The following is a 23,745-nucleotide window of genomic DNA, read 5'->3' on the forward strand; positions in this document are numbered from 1 at the left end:
TCATTATGATGTCATTATTTACCTGTATACGGAGCGGTTCTCTGGGCCAGTCATTATGATGTCATTATTAACCTGTGTCGTGTCTTTGGGGGTACCATTAAACGGAAGATATGTTTATCAATTAGCTCCCTGTAATTATTATCACGCGATTAAACTGATTAATCGTTTAATTGTAATTAACTAGGAGATCGGGGCACCAAGGAGAATATTCAGATTACAAAGCTATAATTTTCCTAATATAACTTTCCTGTACTATAATATTCTATTCTATTATAGTATAGGCTGATTATCTTCTAGTTTCAATGGTGTATTTTACCTCTAGTCCAGTCTCATTCCAAACGTCGTAAATTGTTGTATCTGCACGAACCCAGTCTTTACTAAAATCATCCATACATCAATTGTCTTATAATCATTTATTTACTACACTAAGTAATTAACAGAAAAACATACAAACAGTAATTATCGTCACAAAGGACTGATATAGTAATGTGCCCTACTGGCTAAACAGGCAGGTCGGCCTGTTGAACAATGGATCATAAAAGGTCGGCTGAGAAGTTACACAGGGTTCATTAATATTAACAATTGACAATTGAAGGCTCACTCATTCGGGAACAATTGCAATCAATATATATTTACGCTCAGTGTGTCGTTCTGATTCTTGTTGGAGAGTAGTTCTGTTGGGGAGTTTTGTCCGCGTTCTCTCTCTCTCTCTCGGTTAGAATGGATCTTTCAGAGCGACATTCATTAATGTCGTCATCGAATGGTTGTTTCGTTGGTCTTCGCGTTCAATGATATAATTTACTTAGCTGCAGACTAATAATTAATATCAAAGACTTGTTCTTATTCTGTCGGTATCAATAGTCTAAAAGTTAACCACGTGGTATGGTTCACCTTCAGTAGAGGAATTGGAAGGTAAAACCTATTAGCCAACGGAGTGTAGGCCTGGTCTGAAGAAATGTAAATCCGGGGGTGTTTTATAGTGCCCATTGAACAGCCTTGTCAAATGACGCCTGGTCCTGTATGGGTCCCTGGGGGCATGCCTATGACTGAGTTAGATTTGGTTACAGAAATACAATTCTATCACATTACATCAGTACATAGCATCTCAATGTCTTACAAAAGCTTTATCCTTATTAATAAATTCTATACAACCATTATGATGCTATTATATAAACAGTTTTATGGTAATATGGCTATATTGTCTCTTTTGAGTATCACAAAATTGTACCAAGCGGATCAGTTCGTAGCTGGATTCTTCACCAATCTTCCATACCTTCTCTAGAACACAAAATGTCGCTTGGCTCTCCAATTCTATGAGTTGGAAGAATTTCCTGTGTCTCTCTATGGGCCATGTGGCCAGAGACTCTCCTGGAATTTTAGAGTTTTTACGACCCTTTACACACAGGGTGGATTGTGTGCAAAAGGGAGGGGTCAACTGTCCTCCCTGTACCAAAAGAGGCCAACGTCATGACACCTGTATACGGCGTGGTTCTCTGGCCAGTCATTATAATGTCATTATTTACATGTATACGGAGTGGTTCTCTGGCCAGTCATTATGATGTCATTATTTACCTGTATACGGAGCGGTTCTCTGGTCAGTCATTATGATGTCATTATTTACCTGTATACGGAGCGGTTCTCTGGCCAGTCTTTATGATGTCATTATTTACCTGTATACGGAGCGGTTCTCTGGCCAGTCATTATGATGTCATTATTTACCTGTATAAGGAGCAGTTCTCTGGCCAGTCTTTATGATGTCATTATTTACCTGTATACGGAGCAGTTCTCTGGCCAGTCATTATGACGTCATTATTTACCTGTATACGGAGCGGTTCTCTGGCCTGTCATTATGACGTCATTATTTACCTGTATACGGAGCGGTTCTCTGGCCAGTCGTTATGACGTCATTATTTACCTGTATACGGAGCGGTTCTCTGGCCAGTCATTATGATGTCATTATTTACCTGTATACGGAGCGGTTCTCTGGCCAGTCGTTATGATGTCATTATTAACCTGTATACGGAGCGGTTCTCTGGCCAGTCTTTATTATGTCATTATTTACCTGTATACGGAGCGGTTCTCTGGCCAGTCATTATGACATCATTATTTACCTGTACACGGAGCGGTTCTCTGGCCAGTCATTATGACATCATTATTTACTTGTATACGGAGCAGTTCTCTGGCCAGTCATTATGATGTCATTATTTACCTATATACGGAGCAGTTCTCTGGCCAGTCATTATGACATCATTATTTACCTGTATACGGCGCGGTTCTCTGGCCAGTCATTATGATGTCATTATTTACCTGTATACGGAGCGGTTCTCTGGCCAGTCATTATGATGTCATTATTTACCTGTATAAGGAGCGGTTCTCTGGCCAGTCATTATGATGTCATTATTAACCTGTATACGGAGCGGTTCTCTGGCCAGTCTTTATGATGTCATTATTTACCTGTATACGGAGCGGTTCTCTGGCCAGTCATTATGATGTCATTATTTACCTGTATAAGGAGCAGTTCTCTGGCCAGTCTTTATGATGTCATTATTTACCTGTATAAGGAGCAGTTCTCTGGCCAGTCTTTATGATGTCATTATTTACCTGTATACGGAGCAGTTCTCTGGCCAGTCATTATGACGTCATTATTTACCTGTATACGGAGCGGTTCTCTGGCCAGTCATTATGACGTCATTATTTACCTGTATACGGAGCGGTTCTCTGGCCAGTCGTTATGATGTCATTATTTACCTGTATACGGAGCGGTTCTCTGGCCAGTCATTATGATGTCATTATTTACCTGTATACGGAGCGGTTCTCTGGCCAGTCATTATGATGTCATTATTTACCTGTATACGGAGCGGTTCTCTGGGCCAGTCATTATGATGTCATTATTAACCTGTATACGGAGCGGTTCTCTGGCCAGTCTTTATGATGTCATTATTTACCTGTATACGGAGCGGTTCTCTGGCCAGTCATTATGACATCATTATTTACCTGTACACGGAGCGGTTCTCTGGCCAGTCATTATGATATCATTATTTACCTGTATACGGAGCAGTTCTCTGGCCAGTCATTATGATGTCATTATTTACCTATGTACGGAGCAGTTCTCTGGCCAGTCATTATGACATCATTATTTACCTGTATACGGCGCGGTTCTCTGGCCAGTCATTGTGATGTCATTATTTACCTGTATACGGAGCGGTTCTCTGGCCAGTCATTATGATGTCATTATTTACCTGTATAAGGAGCGGTTCTCTGGCCAGTCATTATGATGTCATTATTAACCTGTATACGGAGCGGTTCTCTGGCCAGTCTTTATGATGTCATTATTTACCTGTATACGGAGCGGTTCTCTGGCCAGTCATTATGACGTCATTATTTACCTGTATACGGAGCGGTTCTCTGGCCAGTCTTTATGATGTCATTATTTACCTGTATACGGAGCAGTTCTCTGGCCAGTCTTTATGATGTCATTATTTACCTGTATACGGAGCAGTTCTCTGGCCAGTCATTATGACGTCATTATTTACCTGTATACGGAGCGGTTCTCTGGCCAGTCGTTATGATGTCATTATTTACCTGTATACGGAGCGGTTCTCTGGCCAGTCATTATGACGTCATTATTTACCTGTATACGGAGCGGTTCTCTGGCCAGTCATTATGATGTCATTATTTACCTGTATACGGAGCGGTTCTCTGGCCAGTCATTATGATGTCATTATTTACCTGTATACGGAGCGGTTCTCTGGCCAGTCGTTATGATGTCATTATTTACCTGTATACGGAGCGGTTCTCTGGCCAGTCATTATGACGTCATTATTTACCTGTATACGGAGCGGTTCTCTGGCCAGTCATTATGACGTCATTATTTACCTGTATACGGAGCGGTTCTCTGGCCAGTCATTATGATGTCATTACTTACCTGTATACGGAGCGGTTCTCTGGCCAGTCGTTATGACGTCATTATTTACCTGTATACGGAGCGGTTCTCTGGCCAGTCGTTATGACGTCATTATTTACCTGTATACGGAGCGGTTCTCTGGCCAGTCATTATGATGTCATTATTTACCTGTATACGGAGCGGTTCTCTGGCCAGTCATTATGATGTCATTATTTACCTGTATACGGAGCGGTTCTCTGGCCAGTCATTATGATGTCATTATTTACCTGTATACGGAGCGGTTCTCTGGCCAGTCATTATGACGTCATTATTTACCTGTATACGGAGCGGTTCTCTGGGCCAGTCGTTATGACGTCATTATTTACCTGTATACGGAGCGGTTCTCTGGCCAGTCATTATGACGTCATTATTTACCTGTATACGGAGCAGTTCTCTGGGCCAGTCATTATGACGTCATTATTTACCTCTATACGGAGCGGTTCTCTGGCCAGTCATTATGATGTCATTATTTACCTGTATACGGAGTGGTTCTCTGGCCAGTCATTATGATGTCATTATTAACCTGTATACGGAGCGGTTCTCTGGCCAGTCTTTATGATGTCATTATTTACCTGTATAAGGAGCGGTTCTCTGGCCAGTCATTATGATGTCATTATTTACCTGTATACGGAGCGGTTCTCTGGCCAGTCATTATGACGTCATTATTTACCTGTATACGGAGCGGTTCTCTGGCCAGTCGTTATGACGTCATTATTTACGTGTATACGGAGCGGTTCTCTGGGCCAGTCATTATGACGTCATTATTTACCTGTTTACGGAGCGGTTCTCTGGGCCAGTCGTTATGACGTCATTATTTACCTGTATACGGAGCGGTTCTCTGGCCAGTCATTATGATGTCATTATTTACCTGTATACGGAGCGGTTCTCTGGCCAGTCGTTATGATGTCATTATTTACCTGTATACGGAGCGGTTCTCTGGCCAGTCATTATGACGTCATTATTTACCTGTATACGGAGCGGTTCTCTGGCCAGTCATTATGATGTCATTATTTACCTGTATACGGAGCGGTTCTCTGGCCAGTCATTATGATGTCATTATTTACCTGTATACGGAGCGGTTCTCTGGCCAGTCTTTATGATGTCATTATTTACCTGTATACGGAGCGGTTCTCTGGCCAGTCATTATGACATCATTATTTACCTGTACACGGAGCGGTTCTCTGGCCAGTCATTATGATATCATTATTTACCTGTATACGGAGCAGTTCTCTGGCCAGTCATTATGACGTCATTATTTACCTGTATACGGAGCAGTTCTCTGGCCAGTCATTATGACATCATTATTTACCTGTATACGGCGCGGTTCTCTGGCCAGTCATTATGACGTCATTATTTACCTGTATACGGAGCGGTTCTCTGGCCAGTCATTATGACGTCATTATTTACCTGTATACGGAGCGGTTCTCTGGCCAGTCGTTATGATGTCATTATTAACCTGTATACGGAGCGGTTCTCTGGCCAGTCTTTATGATGTCATTATTTACCTGTATACGGAGCGGTTCTCTGGCCAGTCATTATGATGTCATTATTTACCTGTATACGGAGCAGTTCTCTGGCCAGTCTTTATGATGTCATTATTTACCTGTATAAGGAGCGGTTCTCTGGGCCAGTCTTTATGATGTCATTATTTACCTGTATACGGAGCAGTTCTCTGGCCAGTCATTATGACGTCATTATTTACCTGTATACGGAGCGGTTCTCTGGCCAGTCATTATGACGTCATTATTTACCTGTATACGGAGCGGTTCTCTGGCCAGTCATTATGATGTTATTATTTACCTGTATACGGAAGGGTTCATTGGCCAGTCATTATGACGTCATTATGTTTTTTGAATAAACTTCTTCCATCTGCCTTCACGTTTTTGATTGCTCTTTTGAATTTGTTGTAATTAGTCTTCTTGACAGAGGTTCAAGACTGATGTTGTACTGTTAGACTTACCTTGCTAGCAGATAGCTAGCTAACGTTGTGGACTAAATGGACATTGGATTTGAACATCACAACACCGACTTGATGTGATCATCGAAATGGAGGACTGCGTACGGAAATGGCTTGTTCTTATGAAGACACTCCTAACTGTTAATTATGTGTGGTGAGCTTTCAGCACTCTGTGGCAGCAGAAGCATCTCCTGTGTGGGTGCTACACAGAATTTGTGGAGAAGAGTAGCTAACTAGCCAGTTCGCTAACCATCAAGGTAAAAAGCCCGGAGCACGGATGTTGGGGACAGGACAGCGAGTTGCGCTGCTGAGGCTACGGACCCAACTGTCTCACTGACCGGCTCCCTCCTCCATGACCATCCATGCCTGAAGTTCCTCCGCTCTCAATGTCATTATAACTGCTTCAATTCATCATCCTTGTAGTCCCTGACTTCCTTATCGTGTTACAATGTTATTGTTTTGTATTTGATGTAGTTTGTGATGTGCTTTTGCATACGCAATTCAGCTTTTAGCTGCCACGTATACAAAGTAAAACGACACAATATGGACACATTCTCTTTGAGGTCATTATGATGTCATATTGTTTACCTATATATGGAGACATTCTCTATGAGGTCATTATGATGTCATATTGTTTACCTATATATGGAGACATTCTCTATGAGGTCATTATGATGTCATATTGTTTACCTGTATATGGAGACATTCTCTATGAGGTCATTATGATGCCATATTGTTTACCTATGTATGGACACATTCTCTATGAGGTCATTATGATGTCATATTGTTTACCTATGTATGGACACATTCTCTATGAGGTCATTATGATGTCATATTGTTTACCTGTATATGGAGACGTTTTCTATGAGGTCATTATGATGTCATATTGTTTACCTGTATATGGAGACATTCTCTATGAGGTCATTATGATGTCATATTGTTTACCTGTAAATTGAGACATTCTCTATGAGGTCATTATGATGTCATATTGTTTACCTGTAAATGGAGACGTTCTCTATGAGGTCATTATGATGTCATATTGTTTACCTGTAAATGGAGACGTTCTCTATGATGTCATTATGATGTCATATTGTTTACCTATATATGGACACATTCTCTATGAGGTCATTATGATGTCATATTGTTTACCTGTATATGGAGACATTCTCTATGAGATCATTATGATGTCATATTGTTTACCTGTATATGGAGACATTCTCTATGAAGTCATTATGATGTCATATTGTTTACCTGTATATGGAGACATTCTCTATGAGGTCATTATGATGTCATATTGTTTACCTGTAAATGGAGACATTCTCTATGAGGTCATTATGATGTCATATTGTTTACCTGTAAATGGAGACGTTCTCTATGAGGTCATTATGATGTCATATTGTTTACCTGTAAATGGAGACGTTCTCTATGATGTCATTATGATGTCATATTGTTTACCTATATATGGACACATTCTCTATGAGGTCATTATGATGTCATATTGTTTACCTGTATATGGAGACATTCTCTATGAGGTCATTATGATGTCATATTGTTTACCTGTATATGGAGACATTCTCTATGAGGTCATTATGATGTCATATTGTTTACCTGTATATGGAGACGTTCTCTATGATGTCATATTGTTTACCTGTATATGGAGACATTCTCTATGATGTCATATTTTTCCTGTATTGGAGATGTTCTCTATGATGTCATATTGTTTACCTGTATATGGAGACGTTCTCTATGATGTCATATTGTTTACCTGTATATGGAGATGTTCTCTATGATGTCATATTGTTTACCTGTATATGGAGACGTTCTCTATGATGTCATATTGTTTACCTGTATATGGAGACGTTCTCTATGATGTCATATTGTTTACCTGTATATGGAGACGTTCTCTATGATGTCATATTGTTTACCTGTATATGGAGACGTTCTCTATGATGTCATATTGTTTACCTGTATATGGAAACGTTCTCTATGAGGTCCTGTGTCTCTGTGTCTGTGATGATGATTCCTTTAGGAGAGATGGTCAAGGTCACCTTACGGAACTTCTTAGCACTGGCCCGGGCCTTGGGATAGGAAACACACAACAGTTTAAAATTAGATTTATAAGCTCATAGATACGTCAACAATGGTATCCTACTCCCTATATAAATTCTCAATTCAATTCAAGGGACTTTATTGGCATGGGAAACATATGGTAAAATTTCCAAAACAAGTGTAGACAAAATACAAAAGTGATTTCACAGTAACAGTAAAAATGTAAAAATTAACAGTAAACATTACACTCACAGAAGTTCCAAAAGAATAAAGACATAACAAATGTCAAATTATGTCTATATACAGTGTTGTAACGATGTACAAATGGTGAAAGTAAATATGGGTTGTATTTACAATGGTGTTTGTTCTTCACTCGTTGACCTTTTCTTGTGGCAACAGGTCACAAATCTTGCTGCTGTAATGGCACCCTGTGGTATTTCACCCAGTAGATATGGGAGTTTATCAAAATCGGGTTTGTTTTCAAATTCTTTGTGGATCTGTGTAATCTGAGGGAAATATGTGTCTCTAATATGGTCATACATTTGGCAGGAGGTTAGGAAGTTCATCTCAGTTTCCACCTCATTTTGTGAGCAGTGTGCACATAGCCTGTCTTCTCTTGAGAGCCAGGTCTACCTTCTGCGGCCATTCTATGTATACAGTTGAAGTCTGAAGTTTACATACAGTTAGGTTGGAGTCATTAAAACTAATTTTTCAACCACTCCACAAAGTTCTTGTTAACAAACTGTAGTTTTGGCAAGTCGGTTAGGACATCTACTTTGTGCATGACACAAGTAATTTGTCCAACAATTGTTTACAAACAGATTATTTCACTTATAATTCACTGTATCACAATTCCAATGGGTCAGAAGTTTACATACGCTAAGTTGACTGTGCCTTTAAACAGCTTGGAAAATTCCAGAAAATGATGTCATGGCTTTAGAAGCTTCTGATAGGCTAATTGACATCATTTGAGTCAATTGGAGGTGTACCTGTGGATGTATTTCAAGGCCTACCTTCAAACTCAGTGCCTCTTTGCTTGACATCATGGGAAAATCAAAAGAAATCAGCTAAGACCTCAGAAAAAAATGTGTAGACCTCCACAAGTCTGGTTCACCCAGAGCGCAATTTCCAAACGCCTGAAGGTACCACATTCATCTGTACAAACAATAGTACGCAAGTATAAACACCATGGGACCACGCAGCCGTCATACCGCTCAGGAAGGAGACTCGTTCTGTCTCCTAGAGATGAACGTGCTTTGTTGTGAAAAGTGCAAACCAATCCCAGGACAACAGCAAAGGAACTTGTGAAGATGCTGGAGGAAACAGGTAGAAAAGTGTCTATATCCACAGTAAAACGAGTCCTATATCAACATAACCTGAAAGGCCGCTCAGCAAGGAAGAAGCCACTGCTCCAAAACCGCCATAAAAAAGCCAGACTACGGTTTGCAACTGCACATGGGGACGAAGATCGTACTTTTTGGAGAAATTTACTCTGGTCTGATGAAACAAAAATAGAATTGTTTGGCCATAATGACCATCATTGTGTTTGGAGGAAAAAGGGGGAGGCTTGCAAGCCAAAGAACACCATCCTAACCGTGAAGCACGGGGGTGGCAGCATCATGTTGTGGGGGTGCTTTGCTGCAGGAGGGCCTGGTGCACTTCACAAAATAGATGGCAACATGAGGAAGAAAAATTATGTTGATATATTGAAGCAACATCTCAAGACATCAGTCAGGAATTTAAAGCTTGGTCTCAAATGGACAATGACCCCAAGCATACTTCCAAAGTTGTGTAAAAATGGTTGAAGGACAATTGCTATTGGAGTGGTCATCACAAAGCCCTGACCTCAAACCTATAGAAAATTTGTGGGCAGAACTGAAAACGCGTGTGCGAGCAAGGAGGCCTACAAACCTGAGTTACACCAGCTCTGTCAGGAGGAATTGTCCAAAATTCACCCAACTTATTGTGGGTAGCTTGTGGAAGGCTACCCAAAACGTTTGACCCAAGTTAAACAATTTAAAGACAATGCAACCAAATACTAATTGAGTGTATGTAAACTTCTGACCCACTGGGAATGTGATGAAATAAATAAAAGCTGAAATAAATCATTCTCTACTATTAATCTGACATTTCACATTCTTAAAATAAAGTGGTGATCCTAACTGACCTAAAACAGGGAATTTATACTAGGATTAAATGTCAGGAATTGTGAAAAACTGAGTTTAAATGTATTTGGCTAAGGTGTATGTAAACTTCCGACTTCAACTGTATATTATATATACACTACCGGTCAAAAGTTTTAGAACACCTACTCATTCAAGGGTTTTTCTTAATTTTTACTATTTTCTAAATTGTAGAATATTAGTGAAGACATCAAAACTATGAAATAACACATATGGAATCATGTAGTAACCAAATAAGTGTTAAACCTTTCGAAATATATTATATATTTGAGATTCTTCAAATAGCCACCCTTTGCCTTGATGACAGCTTTGCACACTCTTGGCATTCTCTCAACCAGCTTCACCTGGAATGCTTTACCTACACTCTTGAAGGAGTTCCCACATATGCTGAGCACTTATTGGCTGCTTTTCCTTCACTCTGTGGTAGAACTCATCCCAAACCATCTCCATTTGGTTGAGGTCGGGGGATTGTGGAGGCCAGGTCATCTTATTCAGCACTCCATCACTCTCCTTCTTGGTCAAATAGCCCTTACACAGACTGGAGGTGTGTTGGGTCATTGTCCTGTTGAGAAACAAATGTAATTCCCACTAAGCCCAAACCAGATGGGATGGCATATTGCTGCAGAATGCTGTGGAAGCCATGCTGGTTAAGTGTGCCTTGAATTCTAAATAAATCACAGACAGTGTCACCAGCAAAGCACCCCCAAACCATCACACCACCTCCTCCATGCTGTGGTAGCCATGCTACACCTCCTCCTCCATACTTCACGGTGGGAACTACACATGTGGAGATCATCCATTCACCCACACCGCGTCTCACAAAGACACGGCGGTTCGAACCAAAAATCTCAAATTTGGACTCATCAGACCAAAGGACAGATTTCCACCGGTCTAATGTCCATTGCGCTTGTTTCTTGGCCCAAGCAAGTCTCTTCTTCTTATTGGTGTCCTTTAGTAGTGGTTCCTTTGCAGCAATTTGGCCATGAAGGCCTGATTCCCGCAGTCTCCTCTGAACAGTTGATGTTGAGATGTGTCTGTTACTTGAAGTCTGTGAAGCATTTATTTGGGCTGCAATTTCTGAGGCTGGTAAATCTAATTAACTTATCATCTGCAGCAGAGGTAACTCTGGGTCTTCCTTTCCTGTGGCGGTCCTCATGAGAGCCAGTTTCATCATATCACTTGATGGTTTTTGCGACTGCACTTGAAGAAACTGTCAATGTTTTTGAAATTTTCCAGATTGACTGACCTTCTTGTTTTAAAGGAATGATGGACTGTCATTTATATTTGAACTGTTCTTGCCATATTATGGACATGGTCCTTTACCAAGTAGGGCTAACTTCTGTATAACACCCCTACCTTGTCACAACACAACTGATTGGCTCAAACGTATTAAGGAAGGGAATTCCACAAATTAAGGCACACCTGTTAATTGAAATGCATTCCAGGTGACTACCTCATGAAGCTGGTTGAGAGAATGCCAAAAGTGTGCGAACTGTCATCAAGGCAAAGGGTGGCTATTTGAAGAATCTCAAATATCTTGATTTGTTTAAAACTTTTTTGGTTACTACATGATTCCATATTTGTTATTTCATATTTCTGATGTCTTCACTATTATTCTACAATCTAGAAAATAGTAAAAACAAAGATAAACCCTTGAATGAGTAAGTGTGTCCAAACTTTTGACTGGTACTGTGTGTTTTCTACAGGACTGTGAGGTAACGGACGCACACACGCATGCACATACGCACACACACACACACACACACACACACACACACACACACACACACACACACACACACACACACACACACACACACACACACACACACACACATCATACTGATAGACCATCCTGGATTAACTGACCTTCATGATAACAGTAACAAATCATCCTGGATTACCTGACCTTCATGATAACAGTAACAAATCATCCTGGATTAACTGACCTTCATGATAACAGTAACAAATCATCCTGGATTACCTGACCTTCATGATAACAGTAACAAATCATCCTGGATTACCTGACCTTCATGATAACAGTAACAAATCATCCTGGATTACCTGACCTTCATGATAACAGTAACAAATCATCCTGGATTACCTGACCTTCATGATAACAGTAACAAATCATCCTGGATTAACTGACCTTCATGATAACAGTAACAAATCATCCTGGATTACCTGACCTTCATGATAACAGTAACAAATCATCCTGGATTAAACTGACGTTCATGATAACAGTAACAAATCATCCTGGATTAACTGACCTTCATGATAACAGTAACAAATCATCCTGGATTACCTGACCTTCATGATAACAGTAACAAATCATCCTGGATTACCTGACCTTCATGATAACAGTAACAAATCATCCTGGATTAACTGACCTTCATGATAACAGTAACAAATCATCCTGGATTAAACTGACCTTCATGATAACAGTAACAAATCATCCTGGATTAACTGACCTTCATGATAACAGTAACAAATCATCCTGGATTACCTGACCTTCATGATAACAGTAACAAATCATCCTGGATTAACTGACCTTCATGATAACAGTAACAAATCATCCTGGATTACCTGACCTTCATGATAACAGTAACAAATCATCCTGGATTAATTGACCTTCATGATAAAGGTAATATTGCAATACTGTCAGGATCAGTCAGTCTAGAACACAAAGTGTTTTGATTAAGAGTATCATGAGTCAATGAATAAAAACAGCACAGGAAGTCATTTGGTCAGCAAAAAGAATGAGTACACCGTGTGAATCTTTCTTTGTGAATAAACTAGACTATCATACTACTCTGAGCACGCACACACACACACACACACACACACACACACACACACACACCCTAACTCACCGTAGAGACTATCCTGTGTATAGCAGCAGCAGCCATGTCCTCTCCTTTAGGCTGTCCCACCAGAGTCATCCCCAGGTACTTGACCTGGAAAACCATCCCTTCCAATAGGGTCTCCTTGGTGTCTGTCCAGTTCTCTGGCAGCTCTGATTGGACAGAAAACACAACAGGTGCACAATTAGTAGGATGTGATTGGATGAAAGGCTGAAAGGCTAATTTGTAATTGGGCAAAATGTCCAAAACGTTAAAAGTATTGTTTCTCCTAGATAGATACTGTAGGTTAGATATATTGTGGAGTGGGTTTCCCCTAGATAGGCTACATCACGAAAAGTATGTGGACACCTGCTCGTCGAACATCTCATTCCAAAATCATGGGCATTAATATGGAGTTGGTCCCCCCTTTGCTGCTATAACAGCCTCCACTCTTCTGGGAAGGCTTTCCTATAGATGTGGGAACATTGCTGCAGAGACTTGCTTCCATTCAGCCACTAGAGCATTAGTGAGTTCAGGCACTGATGTGGGGCGATTAGGCCTGGCTCACAGTCGGCGTTCCAATTCGTCCCAAAAATGGGATTAAGGTTAAGGTTCTGTGCGGGCCAGTCAAATTCTTCCACACCGATCTCGACAAACCATTTCTGTATGGAGCTCGCTTTGTGCACGGGGGCATTGTCATGCTGAAACAGGAAAGGATCTTCCCCAAACTGTTGCCACAAAGTTGGAGAATTGTCTATAATGTCATTGTATGCTGTAGCATCAAGAGTAATTCGCTTTCAATAAATGTTTATTACATGTTTATTACAGGTAGTTTGATAAACCAGCTGATTTACTGGCAAACAGGTAGCAAATTAAATGCACCATACAAAAAGGGGGAAAGAGCAAGAGAGAGCGAGAGAGTGGAGAGAGATAGATATAGATGCAGAGTGAGAGACAGGGGGAGAGAGCGAGAGAGAGAGAAAGAGAGAGAATGAGAGGAGGGGGAGAGAGAGAAAGCAAGAGAGCGAGAGAGGGGGAGAGGGGGAAAGAGACCGAGAGAGAGAATGGGGAGAGAGAGAGCGAGCGAGGGGGGAGAGAGAGATGGTGCGAGGGTTAGAGAGAGATGGCGCGAGGGGGAGAGATGGAAGGGGGAGAGAGAAATGCATAGAGAGAGAGAGAGAGAGAGAGAGAGAGAGAGAGAGAGAGAGAGAGAGAAAGGGGGGAGAGAAAGACATATGCAAAAAGAGGGAGAGAGAGCGCTCCAGAGAGATGACAGTAGAGGGTTCTAACATGCTGCTGTCCTGTACCATTGGAGCGCTCCAGAGAGATGACAGTAGAGGGTTCTAACATGCTGCTGTCCTGTACCATTGGAGCGCTCCAGAGAGATGACAGTAGAGGGTTCTAACATGCTGCTGTCCTGTACCATTGGAGCGCTCCAGAGAGATGACAGTAGAGGGTTATAACATGCTGCTGTCCTGTACCATTGGAGCGCTCCAGAGAGATGACAGTAGAGGGTTCTAACATGCTGCTGTCCTGTACCATTGGAGCCCTCCAGAGAGATGACAGTAGAGGGTTCTAACATGCTGCTGTCCTGTACCATTGGAGCGCTCCAGAGAGATGACAGTAGAGGGTTATAACATGCTGCTGTCCTGTACCATTGGAGCGCTCCAGAGAGATGACAGTAGAGGGTTCTAACATGCTGCTGTCCTGTACCATTGGAGCCCTCCAGAGAGATGACAGTAGAGGGTTCTAACATGCTGCTGTCCTGTACCATTGGAGCGCTCCAGAGAGATGACAGTAGAGGGTTATAACATGCTGCTGTCCTGTACCATTGGAGCCCTCCAGAGAGATGACAGTAGAGGGTTCTAACATGCTGCTGTCCTGTACCATTGGAGCGCTCCAGAGAGATGACAGTAGAGGGTTATAACATGCTGCTGTCCTGTACCATTGGAGCCCTCCAGAGAGATGACAGTAGAGGGTTATAACATGCTGCTGTCCTGTACCATTGGAGCGCTCCAGAGAGATGACAGTAGAGGGTTCTAACATGCTGCTGTCCTGTACCATTGGAGCCCTCCAGAGAGATGACAGTAGAGGGTTCTAACATGCTGCTGTCCTGTACCATTGGAGCGCTCCAGAGAGATGACAGTAGAGGGTTCTAACATGCTGCTGTCCTGTACCATTGGAGCCCTCCAGAGAGATGACAGTAGAGGGTTCTAACATGCTGCTGTCCTGTACCATTGGAGCCCTCCAGAGAGATGACAGTAGAGGGTTCTAACATGCTGCTGTCCTGTACCATTGGAGCGCTCCAGAGAGATGACAGTAGAGGGTTACATCTCTCCAGAAATGCAGAGAGGGTTATAACATGCTGCTGTCCTGTACCATTGGAGCGCTCCATGCAGGCTGAGCCATCTGTCACAGAGCCACATCAGCAGTTTGTGAGAACACACAACGCCTCTCTACCGCCCTCTCTCTTTTCTGTCCTCCTCCTTTCTGTCCTCCCTCTCTCCCTCATCTACATCTCTCTCTCACGACCCATCTCTCTCTCACGACCCATCTCTCTCTCACGACCCATCTCTCTCTCACGACCCATCTCTCTCTCACGACCCATCTCTCTCTCTCCCTCTCTCCCTCTCTCCCTCTCTCTTTCTTCCACCCTCCCACCCTCCCTCCTGATCCATCTAAACTTCTAAATGATTAATCTTAATAGTAAAACAGTCTGTTTACATGTTGTCTTGGTTAGTACCTTCCACTATTAAAGTAAAAAGTAGAGAGAGACGGTGAGAAACAAATAATAGAAAAATAAACCAACGTTTCAGTTCCTTACTGGCTCAACGGATAATCTCCTTCCCACACACCTTAAACCCTACCAGCCCCGAAGCGTAGTGGGATGCATTCAGTTCACACCACATCTCACCAACCAGATCAAAAGAGCTGACAGTAGCAAATCTCTCTCTCCCAGGGACCATCTGGTTGAGAATCATATATACTGTATCTCCACTAGGTCACATACAGTACAGTAAACACAGTATTTAACAGTGCTTCAGGCTTTTTCAAATATATTTTACCTCCCAAGAGATATGAGAGACGGGCTGCTTAATAAATATTTCATAACCGTGTCGTCGTGCCCGTGTATGTGTCAGATACGATGAGTGGCAGGAGCGAGGGAACGAGGGAGCGAGGGAGCGAGGGAAGGAAGAAATGAAGGATTCAGCTGGGAGGCATATGAAGGATTCAGAGTTTTAGGGAGGAGTGTCCTGTATGCTGAAATGACATGGAACAACACAGCACTGCATTATTTGATGTGTGTGTGTGTGTGTGTGTGTGTGTGTGTGTGTGTGTGTGTGTGTGTGTGTGTGTGTGTGTGTGTGTGTGTGTGTGTGTGTGTGAGAGAGAGTGAGAGTGTGTGTGTGAGTGTGTGTGAAAGTGTGTGTGTGTCAATCTGTGTCAGAATGTGTGGGTGCAAGTGTGTTTTTGCGTCAGTGTGTGTGTGTGTGTGTGTGTGTGTGTGTGTGTGTGTGTGTGTGTGTGTGTGTGTGTGTGTGTGTGTGTGTGTATCACTGTGTACAAGGTGATCTGTAGATTACCAAAGAAACAGTAGACATACTCTGAAGAAGTTTGTGTCTCTAATAACAATGTGTCTTCAATAACACTGTGTCTTCATTAACGCTGTGTCTCTAATAACGCTGTGTCTTCATTAACGCTGTGTCTTCATTAACGCTGTGTCTTCATTAATGCTGTGTCTCTAATAACGCTGTGTCTTCAATAACGCTGTGTCTTCATTAACGCTGTGTCTTCAATAACACTGTGTCTTCATTAACGCTGTGTCTCTAATAACGCTGTGTCTTCAATAATGCTGTGTCTTCAATAACACTGTCTTCATTAACTCTGTGCCTTCATTAATGCTGTTTCTCTAATAATGCTGTGTCTTCATTAACGCTGTGTCTTCATTAACGCTGTGTCTTCATTAACGCTGTGTCTCTAATAACGCTGTGTCTTCATTCACATGGAAAAGTCCACAGACCCACTCCAAAAGGCTTTCGGAGCCATCATCGACTCAGTGGGTTTTATCCAACATGTCTCTGGACCTACTCACCGCCACAGTCATACTCTGGATCTAATTCTGTCCCATGGAATAAATGTTGTGGATCTTAATGTTTTTCCTCATAATCCTGGACTATCGGACCACCATTTTATTATGTTTGCAATCGCAACAAATAATCTGCTCAGACCCCAACCAAGGAGCATTAAAAGTCGTGCTATAAATTCTCAGACAACCCAAAGATTCCTTGATGCCCTTCCAGACTCCCTCTGCCTACCCAAGGACGTCAGAGGACAAAAATCAGTTAACCACCTAACTGAGGAACTCAATTTAACCTTGCGCAATACCCTAGATGCAGTTGCACCCCTAAAAACTAAAAGCATTTGTCATAAGAAACTAGCTCCCTGGTATACAGAAAATACACGAGCTCTGAAGCAAGCTTCCAGAAAATTGGAACGGAAATGGCGCCACACCAAACTGGAAGTCTTCCGACTAGCTTGGAAAGACAGTACCGTGCAATATCGAAGAGCCCTCACTGCTGCTCGATCATCCTATTTTTCCAACTTAATTGAGGAAAATAAGAACAATCCGAAATGTATTTTTGATACTGTCGCAAAGCTAACTAAAAAGCAGCAGAGGATGGCTTTCACTTCAGCAGTAATGAATTCATGAACTTCTTTGAGGAAAAGATCATGATCATTAGAAAGCAAATTACGGACTCCTCTTTAAATCTGCGTATTCCTCCAAAGCTCCGTTGTCCTGAGTCTGTACAACTCTGCCAGGACCTAGAATCAAGGGAGACACTATAGTGTTTTAGTACTATATCTCTTGACACAATGATGAAAATAATCATGGCCTCTAAACCGTCAAGCTGCATACTGGACCCTATCCCAACTAAACTACTGAAAGAGCTGCTTCCTGTGCTTGGCCCTCCTATGTTGAACATAATAAACGGCTCTCTATCCACCGGATGTGTACCAAACTCACTAAAAGTGGCAGTAATTCAGCCTCTCTTGAAAAAGCCAAATCTTGACCCAGAAATTATAAAAAACTATCGGCCTATATCGAATCTTCCATTCCTCTCAAAGATTTTAGAAAAAGCTTTTGCGCAGCAACTCACTGCCTTCCTGAAGACAAACAATGTATACGAAACGCTTCAGTCTGGTTTTAGACCCCATCATAGCACTGAGACGGCACTAGTGAAGGTGGTAAATTACCTTTTAATGACGTCAGACCAAGGCTCTGCATCTGTCCTCGTGCTCCTAGATCTTAGTGCTGCTTTTGATACCATCGATCACCACATTCTTTTGAAGAGATTGGAAACCCAAATTGGTCTACATGGACAAGTTCTGGCCTGGTTTAGATCTTATCTGTCGGAAAGATATCAGTTTGTCTCTGTGAATGGTTTGTCCTTTGACAAATCAACTGTAAATTTCGGTGTTCCTCAAGGTTCCGTTTTAGGACCACTATTGTTTTCACTATATATTTTACCTCTTGAGGATGTCATTCGAAAACATGTTAAATTTCACTGCTATGCAGATGACACACAGCTGTACATTTCAATGAAACATGATGAAGCCCCAAAATTGCCCTCACTAGAAGCCTGTGTTTCAGACATAAGGAAGTGGATGGCTGCAAACGTTCTACTTTTAAACTCGGACAAAACAGAAATGCTTGTTCTAGATCCTAAGAAACAAAGAGATCTTCTGTTGAATCTGACAATTAATCTGGATGGTTGTACAGTCGTCTCAAATAAAACTGTGAAGGACCTCGGCGTTACTCTGGACCCTGATCTCTCTTTTGAAGAACATATCAAGACTGTTTCAAGGACAGCTTTTTTCCATCTACGTAACATTGCAAAAATCAGAAACTTTCTGTCCAAAAATGATGCAGAAAAATGTATCCATGCTTTTGTTACTTCTAGGTTGGACTACTGCAATGCTCTACTTTCCGGCAACCCGGATAAAGCACTAAATAAACTTCAGTTAGTGCTAAATACGGCTGCTAGAATCCTGACTAGAACCAAAAAAATTGATCATATTACTCCAGTGCAAGCCTCCCTACAATGGCTTCCTGTTAAGGCAAGGGCTGATTTCAAGGTTTTACTGCTAACCTACAAAGCATTACATGGGCTTGCTCCTACCTATCTTTCCAATTTGGTCCTGCCGTACATACTTTGGTCCTGCCGTACATACCTACACGTACGCTACGGTCACAAGACCGTAGCGTACAAGACAATTGTCTCTAGAATTTCTAAGCAAACAGCTGGAGGCAGGGCTTTCTCCTATAGAGCTCCATTTTTATGGAATGGTCTGCCTACCCATGTGAGAGACGCAGACTCAGTATCAACCTTTAAGTCTTTACTGAAGACTCATCTCTTCAGTAGGTCCTATGATTAAGTGTAGTCTGGCCCAGGGGTGTGAAGGTGAACGGAAAGGCTGGAGCAACGAACCGCCCTTGCTGTCTCTGCCTGGCCGGTTCCCCTCTCTCCACTGGGATTCTCTGCCTCTAACCCTATTACAGGGGCTGAGTCACTGGCTTACTGGTGTTCTTCCATGCCGTCCCTGGGAGGGGTGCGTCACTTGAGTGGGTTGAGTCACTGACGTGGTCTTCCTGTCTGGGTTGCCCCCCCCCCCTCGGTCTGTGCCGTGGCGGAGATCTTTGTGGGCTATACTCGGCCTTGTCTCAGGATGGTAAGTTGGTGGTTGGAGATATCCCTCCAGTGGTGTGGGGGCTGTGCTTTGGCAAAGTGGGTGGGGTTATATCCTGCCTGTTTGGCCCTGTCCGGGGGTTTCATCGGATGGGGCCACAGTGTCTCCTGACCCCTCCTGTCTCAGCCTCCAGTATTTATGCTGCAGTAGTTTATGTGTCGGGGGGCTAGGGTCAGTCTGTTACATCTGGAGTATTTCTCTTGTCTTATCCGGTGTCCTGTGTGAATTTAAATATGCTCTCTCTAATTCTCTCTTTCCTTCTTTCTCTCTCTCGGAGGACCTGAGCCCTAGGACCATGCCTCAGGACTACCTGGCATGATGACTTCTTTCTGTCCCCAGTCCAACTGGCCGTGCTGCTGCTCCAGTTTCAACTGTTCTGCCAGCAGCTATGGAACCCTGACCTGTTCACCGGACGTGCTACCTGTCCCAGACCTGCTGGAACCCTGACCTGTTCACCGGACGTGCTACCTGTCCCAGACCTGCTTTCCCAGACCTGCTGGAACCCTGACCTGTTCACCGGATGTGCTACCTGTCCCAGACCTGCTGTTTTCAACTCTCTAGAGACAGCAGGAGCGGTAGAGATACTCTCAAAGATAGGCTATGAAAAGCCAACTGACACTTACTCTTGAGTTGCTGACTTGTTGCACCCTCGACAACTACTATGATTATTATTATTTGACCATGCTGGTCATTTATGAACATTTCAACATCTTGGCCATGTGCTGTTATAATCTCCACCCGGCACAGCCAGAAGAGGACTGGCCACCCCTCATAGCCTGGTTCCTCTCTAGGTTTCTTCCTAGGTTTTGGCCTTTCTAGGGAGTTTTTCCTAGCCACCATGCTTCTACACCTGCATCGCTTGCTGTTTGGGGTTTTAGGCTGGGTTTCTGTACAGCACTTTGAGATATCAGCTGATGTAAGAAGGGCTATATAAATACATTTGATTTGATTTGATTAACGCTGTGTCTTCATTAACGAACGCTGTGTCTTCATTAACGCTGTGTCTTCATTAACGCTGTGTCTCTAATAACGCTGTGTCTTCATTAACGCTGTGTCTTCATTAACGCTGTGTAACGCTGTGTCTTCATTAACGCTGTGTCTTCATTAACGCTGTGTCTCTAATAACGCTGTGTCTTCATTAACACTGTGTCTTCATTAACGCTGTGTCTTCATTAACACTGTGTCTTCAATAACACTGTGTCTTCAATAACACTGTGTCTTCATCAATGCTGCATATTCATTAATGCTGTAGGGCAGCAGGTAGCCTAGTGGTTAGAGCGTTGGGCCAGTAACCGAAAGGTTGCTAGATTGAATCCCTGAGCTGACAAGGTAAAAATCTGTTGTTCTGCCCCTGAACAAGGCAGTTAACCCACTGTTCCTAAGCCGTCATTGTAAATAACAATTTGTTCTTAACTGACTTGCCTAGTTAAATAAAGGTAAAAAAGTAACGCTGTGTCATCATTAACATTGTTTTCATTAATGCTGTGTGACACTCAGGCACCCAGGCATTACGCTGCTGGAGAGGTAATTAAACCAACACATTACTACATCAAGGGAAGAGAAGCATTTGTTGACGTTCGTAGGTACCTCCGGCAATAACACCTCCACCACGCTGACCCTCAACACGGGGGCCCCTCATGGGTGCGTGCTTTGTCCCCTCCTGTACTCCCTTATCACCCACACCTGTGTGGCCATGCATGACTCCAACACCATCATTAAGTTTGTTGACGACACAACAGTGGTAGGCCTGATCACCGACGCCGATGAGACAGCCTACAAGGAGGTCAAAGACTTGGCAGTGTGGTGCCAGGAATAGGAAAAATATCCTTTCTATTTTATTCAGATATATTTATTTTTAACATAAAATCATATAATATAAAATAATGGTATGGGACTTATGAGGACCCATGGCATACAGAGTACTGGGTAACTACAGGAACAGGGTAGGAGAGCCCATGGCATACAGAGGACTGGGTAGATGCAGGAACAGGGTAGGAGAGCCCATGGCATACAGAGTACTGGGTAGCTGCAGGAACAGGGTAGGAGAACCCATGGCATACAGAGGACTGGGTAGCTACAGGAACAGGGATGGAGAGCCCATGGCATACAGAGTACTGGGTAACTACAGGAACAGGGTAGGAGAGCCCATGGCATACAGAGTACTGGGTAGCTGCAGGAACAGGGTAGGAGAGCCCATGGCATACAGAGTACTGGGTAACTACAGGAACAGGGTAGAGGAGCCCATGGCATACAGAGTACTGGGTAGCTACAGGAACAGGGTTGGAGGACCCATGACATACAGAGTACTGGGTAGCTGCAGGAACAGGGTTGGAGGACCCATGACATACAGAGTTTGGGCGGAATATCAATTGTCTAGCAGCGAGAAGCTACATGCTCCTCAAACAGTGGTTGATGCTTGGAGCGAAATAACCAAAGCAGCCTACCAGCATGATTGAAAAAGGAACCAGCAGAAAAGAGGCCTCCATTCGCATACAGATGACATATTTTTTCCTCCTGTCCCTCTATCTGCCCATTTGATATTGAGCAGATAGATCTAAACAAATTTGACATATTAGTTAAAGACAAGATTAAATTGTGAATAGTTTGATGGGTGAAAATAATCACCATGAGAGAACAGCGTGTGCAGCCTGAGGCAAGGAACAGAGAAATCTTTTTTTGTAACTTTCTCAAATCTTCAATAGGCCCATATATGTTTTTATTTAACTAGGCAAGTCAGTTAAGAACAAATTCTTATTTATAATGACGACCTAGGAACAGTGGGTTAACTGTCTCGTTCAGGGGCAGAACGACAGATTTTTACCTTGATCAGCTCGGGGATTTGATCTAGCAAGCTTTCGTTTACTGGCCCAACGCTCTAACCACTAGGCTCCCGGTCACCCTGGCATTTCTAAGACATTCTAAAGTTTGTATAATTCAAATCTAAAGTTTCCAAATAACTGTAAATCCAGAGTATAGGACCTGTTTCAAATGATCACATTTACGCTCAACACTTCATATGCACAATCGCTCTGGAATAGAAAAAAAATATCCTTTCTATTTTATTCAGATATACTTATTTTTAACATAAAATCATATAATATAAACTAATGGTACGGGACGTATGAGCATATCTTGTCTGCTAAATGAACAAGCCTACAGCCCTATGGCATGACGCATAGCCAGATAACATACAGTATCTTGTCTGCTAAATGAACAAGCCTACAGCCCTATGGCATGATGCATAGCCAGATAACATTTTATTTATTTATTTATTTTTTTTGTCATTTTTAGCAGACGCTCTTATCCAGAGCGACTTACAGTAGTGAATGCATACATTTCATTTTCATTTCATACATTTTTTTTTCTTCCCCGTACTACACACTATATACACACATACAGTATCTAGTCTGCTAAATGAACAAGCCTACAGTCTATATCATAGCCAGATAACATACAGTATCTAGTCTGATAAATGAACAAGTCTACAGTCTATATCATAGCCAGATAACATACAGTATCTAGTCTGATAAATGAACAAGTCTACAGTCTATATCATAGCCAGATAACATACAGTATCTAGTCTGATAAATGAACAAGTCTACAGTCTATATCATAGCCAGATAACATACAGTATCTAGTCTGATAAATGAACAAGTCTACAGTCTATATCATAGCCAGATAACATACAGTATCTAGTCTGATAATTGAACAAGCCTACAGTCTATATCATAGAGCATAGCCAGATAACATACAGCATCTAGTCTGATAAATGAACAAGTCTACAGTCTATATCATAGCCAGATAACATACAGTATCTAGTCTGATAAATGAACAAGTCTACAGTCTATATCATAGCCAGATAACATACAGTATCTAGTCTGATAAATGAACAAGTCTACAGTCTATATCATAGCCAGATAACATACAGTATCTAGTCTGATAAATTAACAAGTCTACAGTCTATATCATAGAGCATAGCCAGATAACATACAGTATCTAGTCTGATAAATGAACAAGCCT

General features: G+C 42.2%; 1 protein-coding gene across 1 annotated transcript in view; it reads right to left on the reverse strand.

Annotated features, from left to right (window-relative positions):
* Positions 1-400: 400 nt before the first annotated feature.
* The window catches only part of arh (Low density lipoprotein receptor adapter protein 1), a 66,779-nt gene continuing 43,434 nt past the window's right edge, over positions 401-23,745 (reverse strand). The window contains 3 exon segments of the mRNA NM_001146411.1: positions 401-1,046; positions 7,866-7,978; positions 13,006-13,148. Of these exon segments, the coding sequence (NP_001139883.1) occupies positions 923-1,046; positions 7,866-7,978; positions 13,006-13,148 (380 nt within the window). The 3' untranslated portion in view covers positions 401-922.

This window comes from Salmo salar, chromosome ssa15 (genome assembly GCF_905237065.1).
Source record: "Salmo salar chromosome ssa15, Ssal_v3.1, whole genome shotgun sequence".
Taxonomy (NCBI): Eukaryota; Metazoa; Chordata; class Actinopteri; order Salmoniformes; family Salmonidae; genus Salmo; species Salmo salar.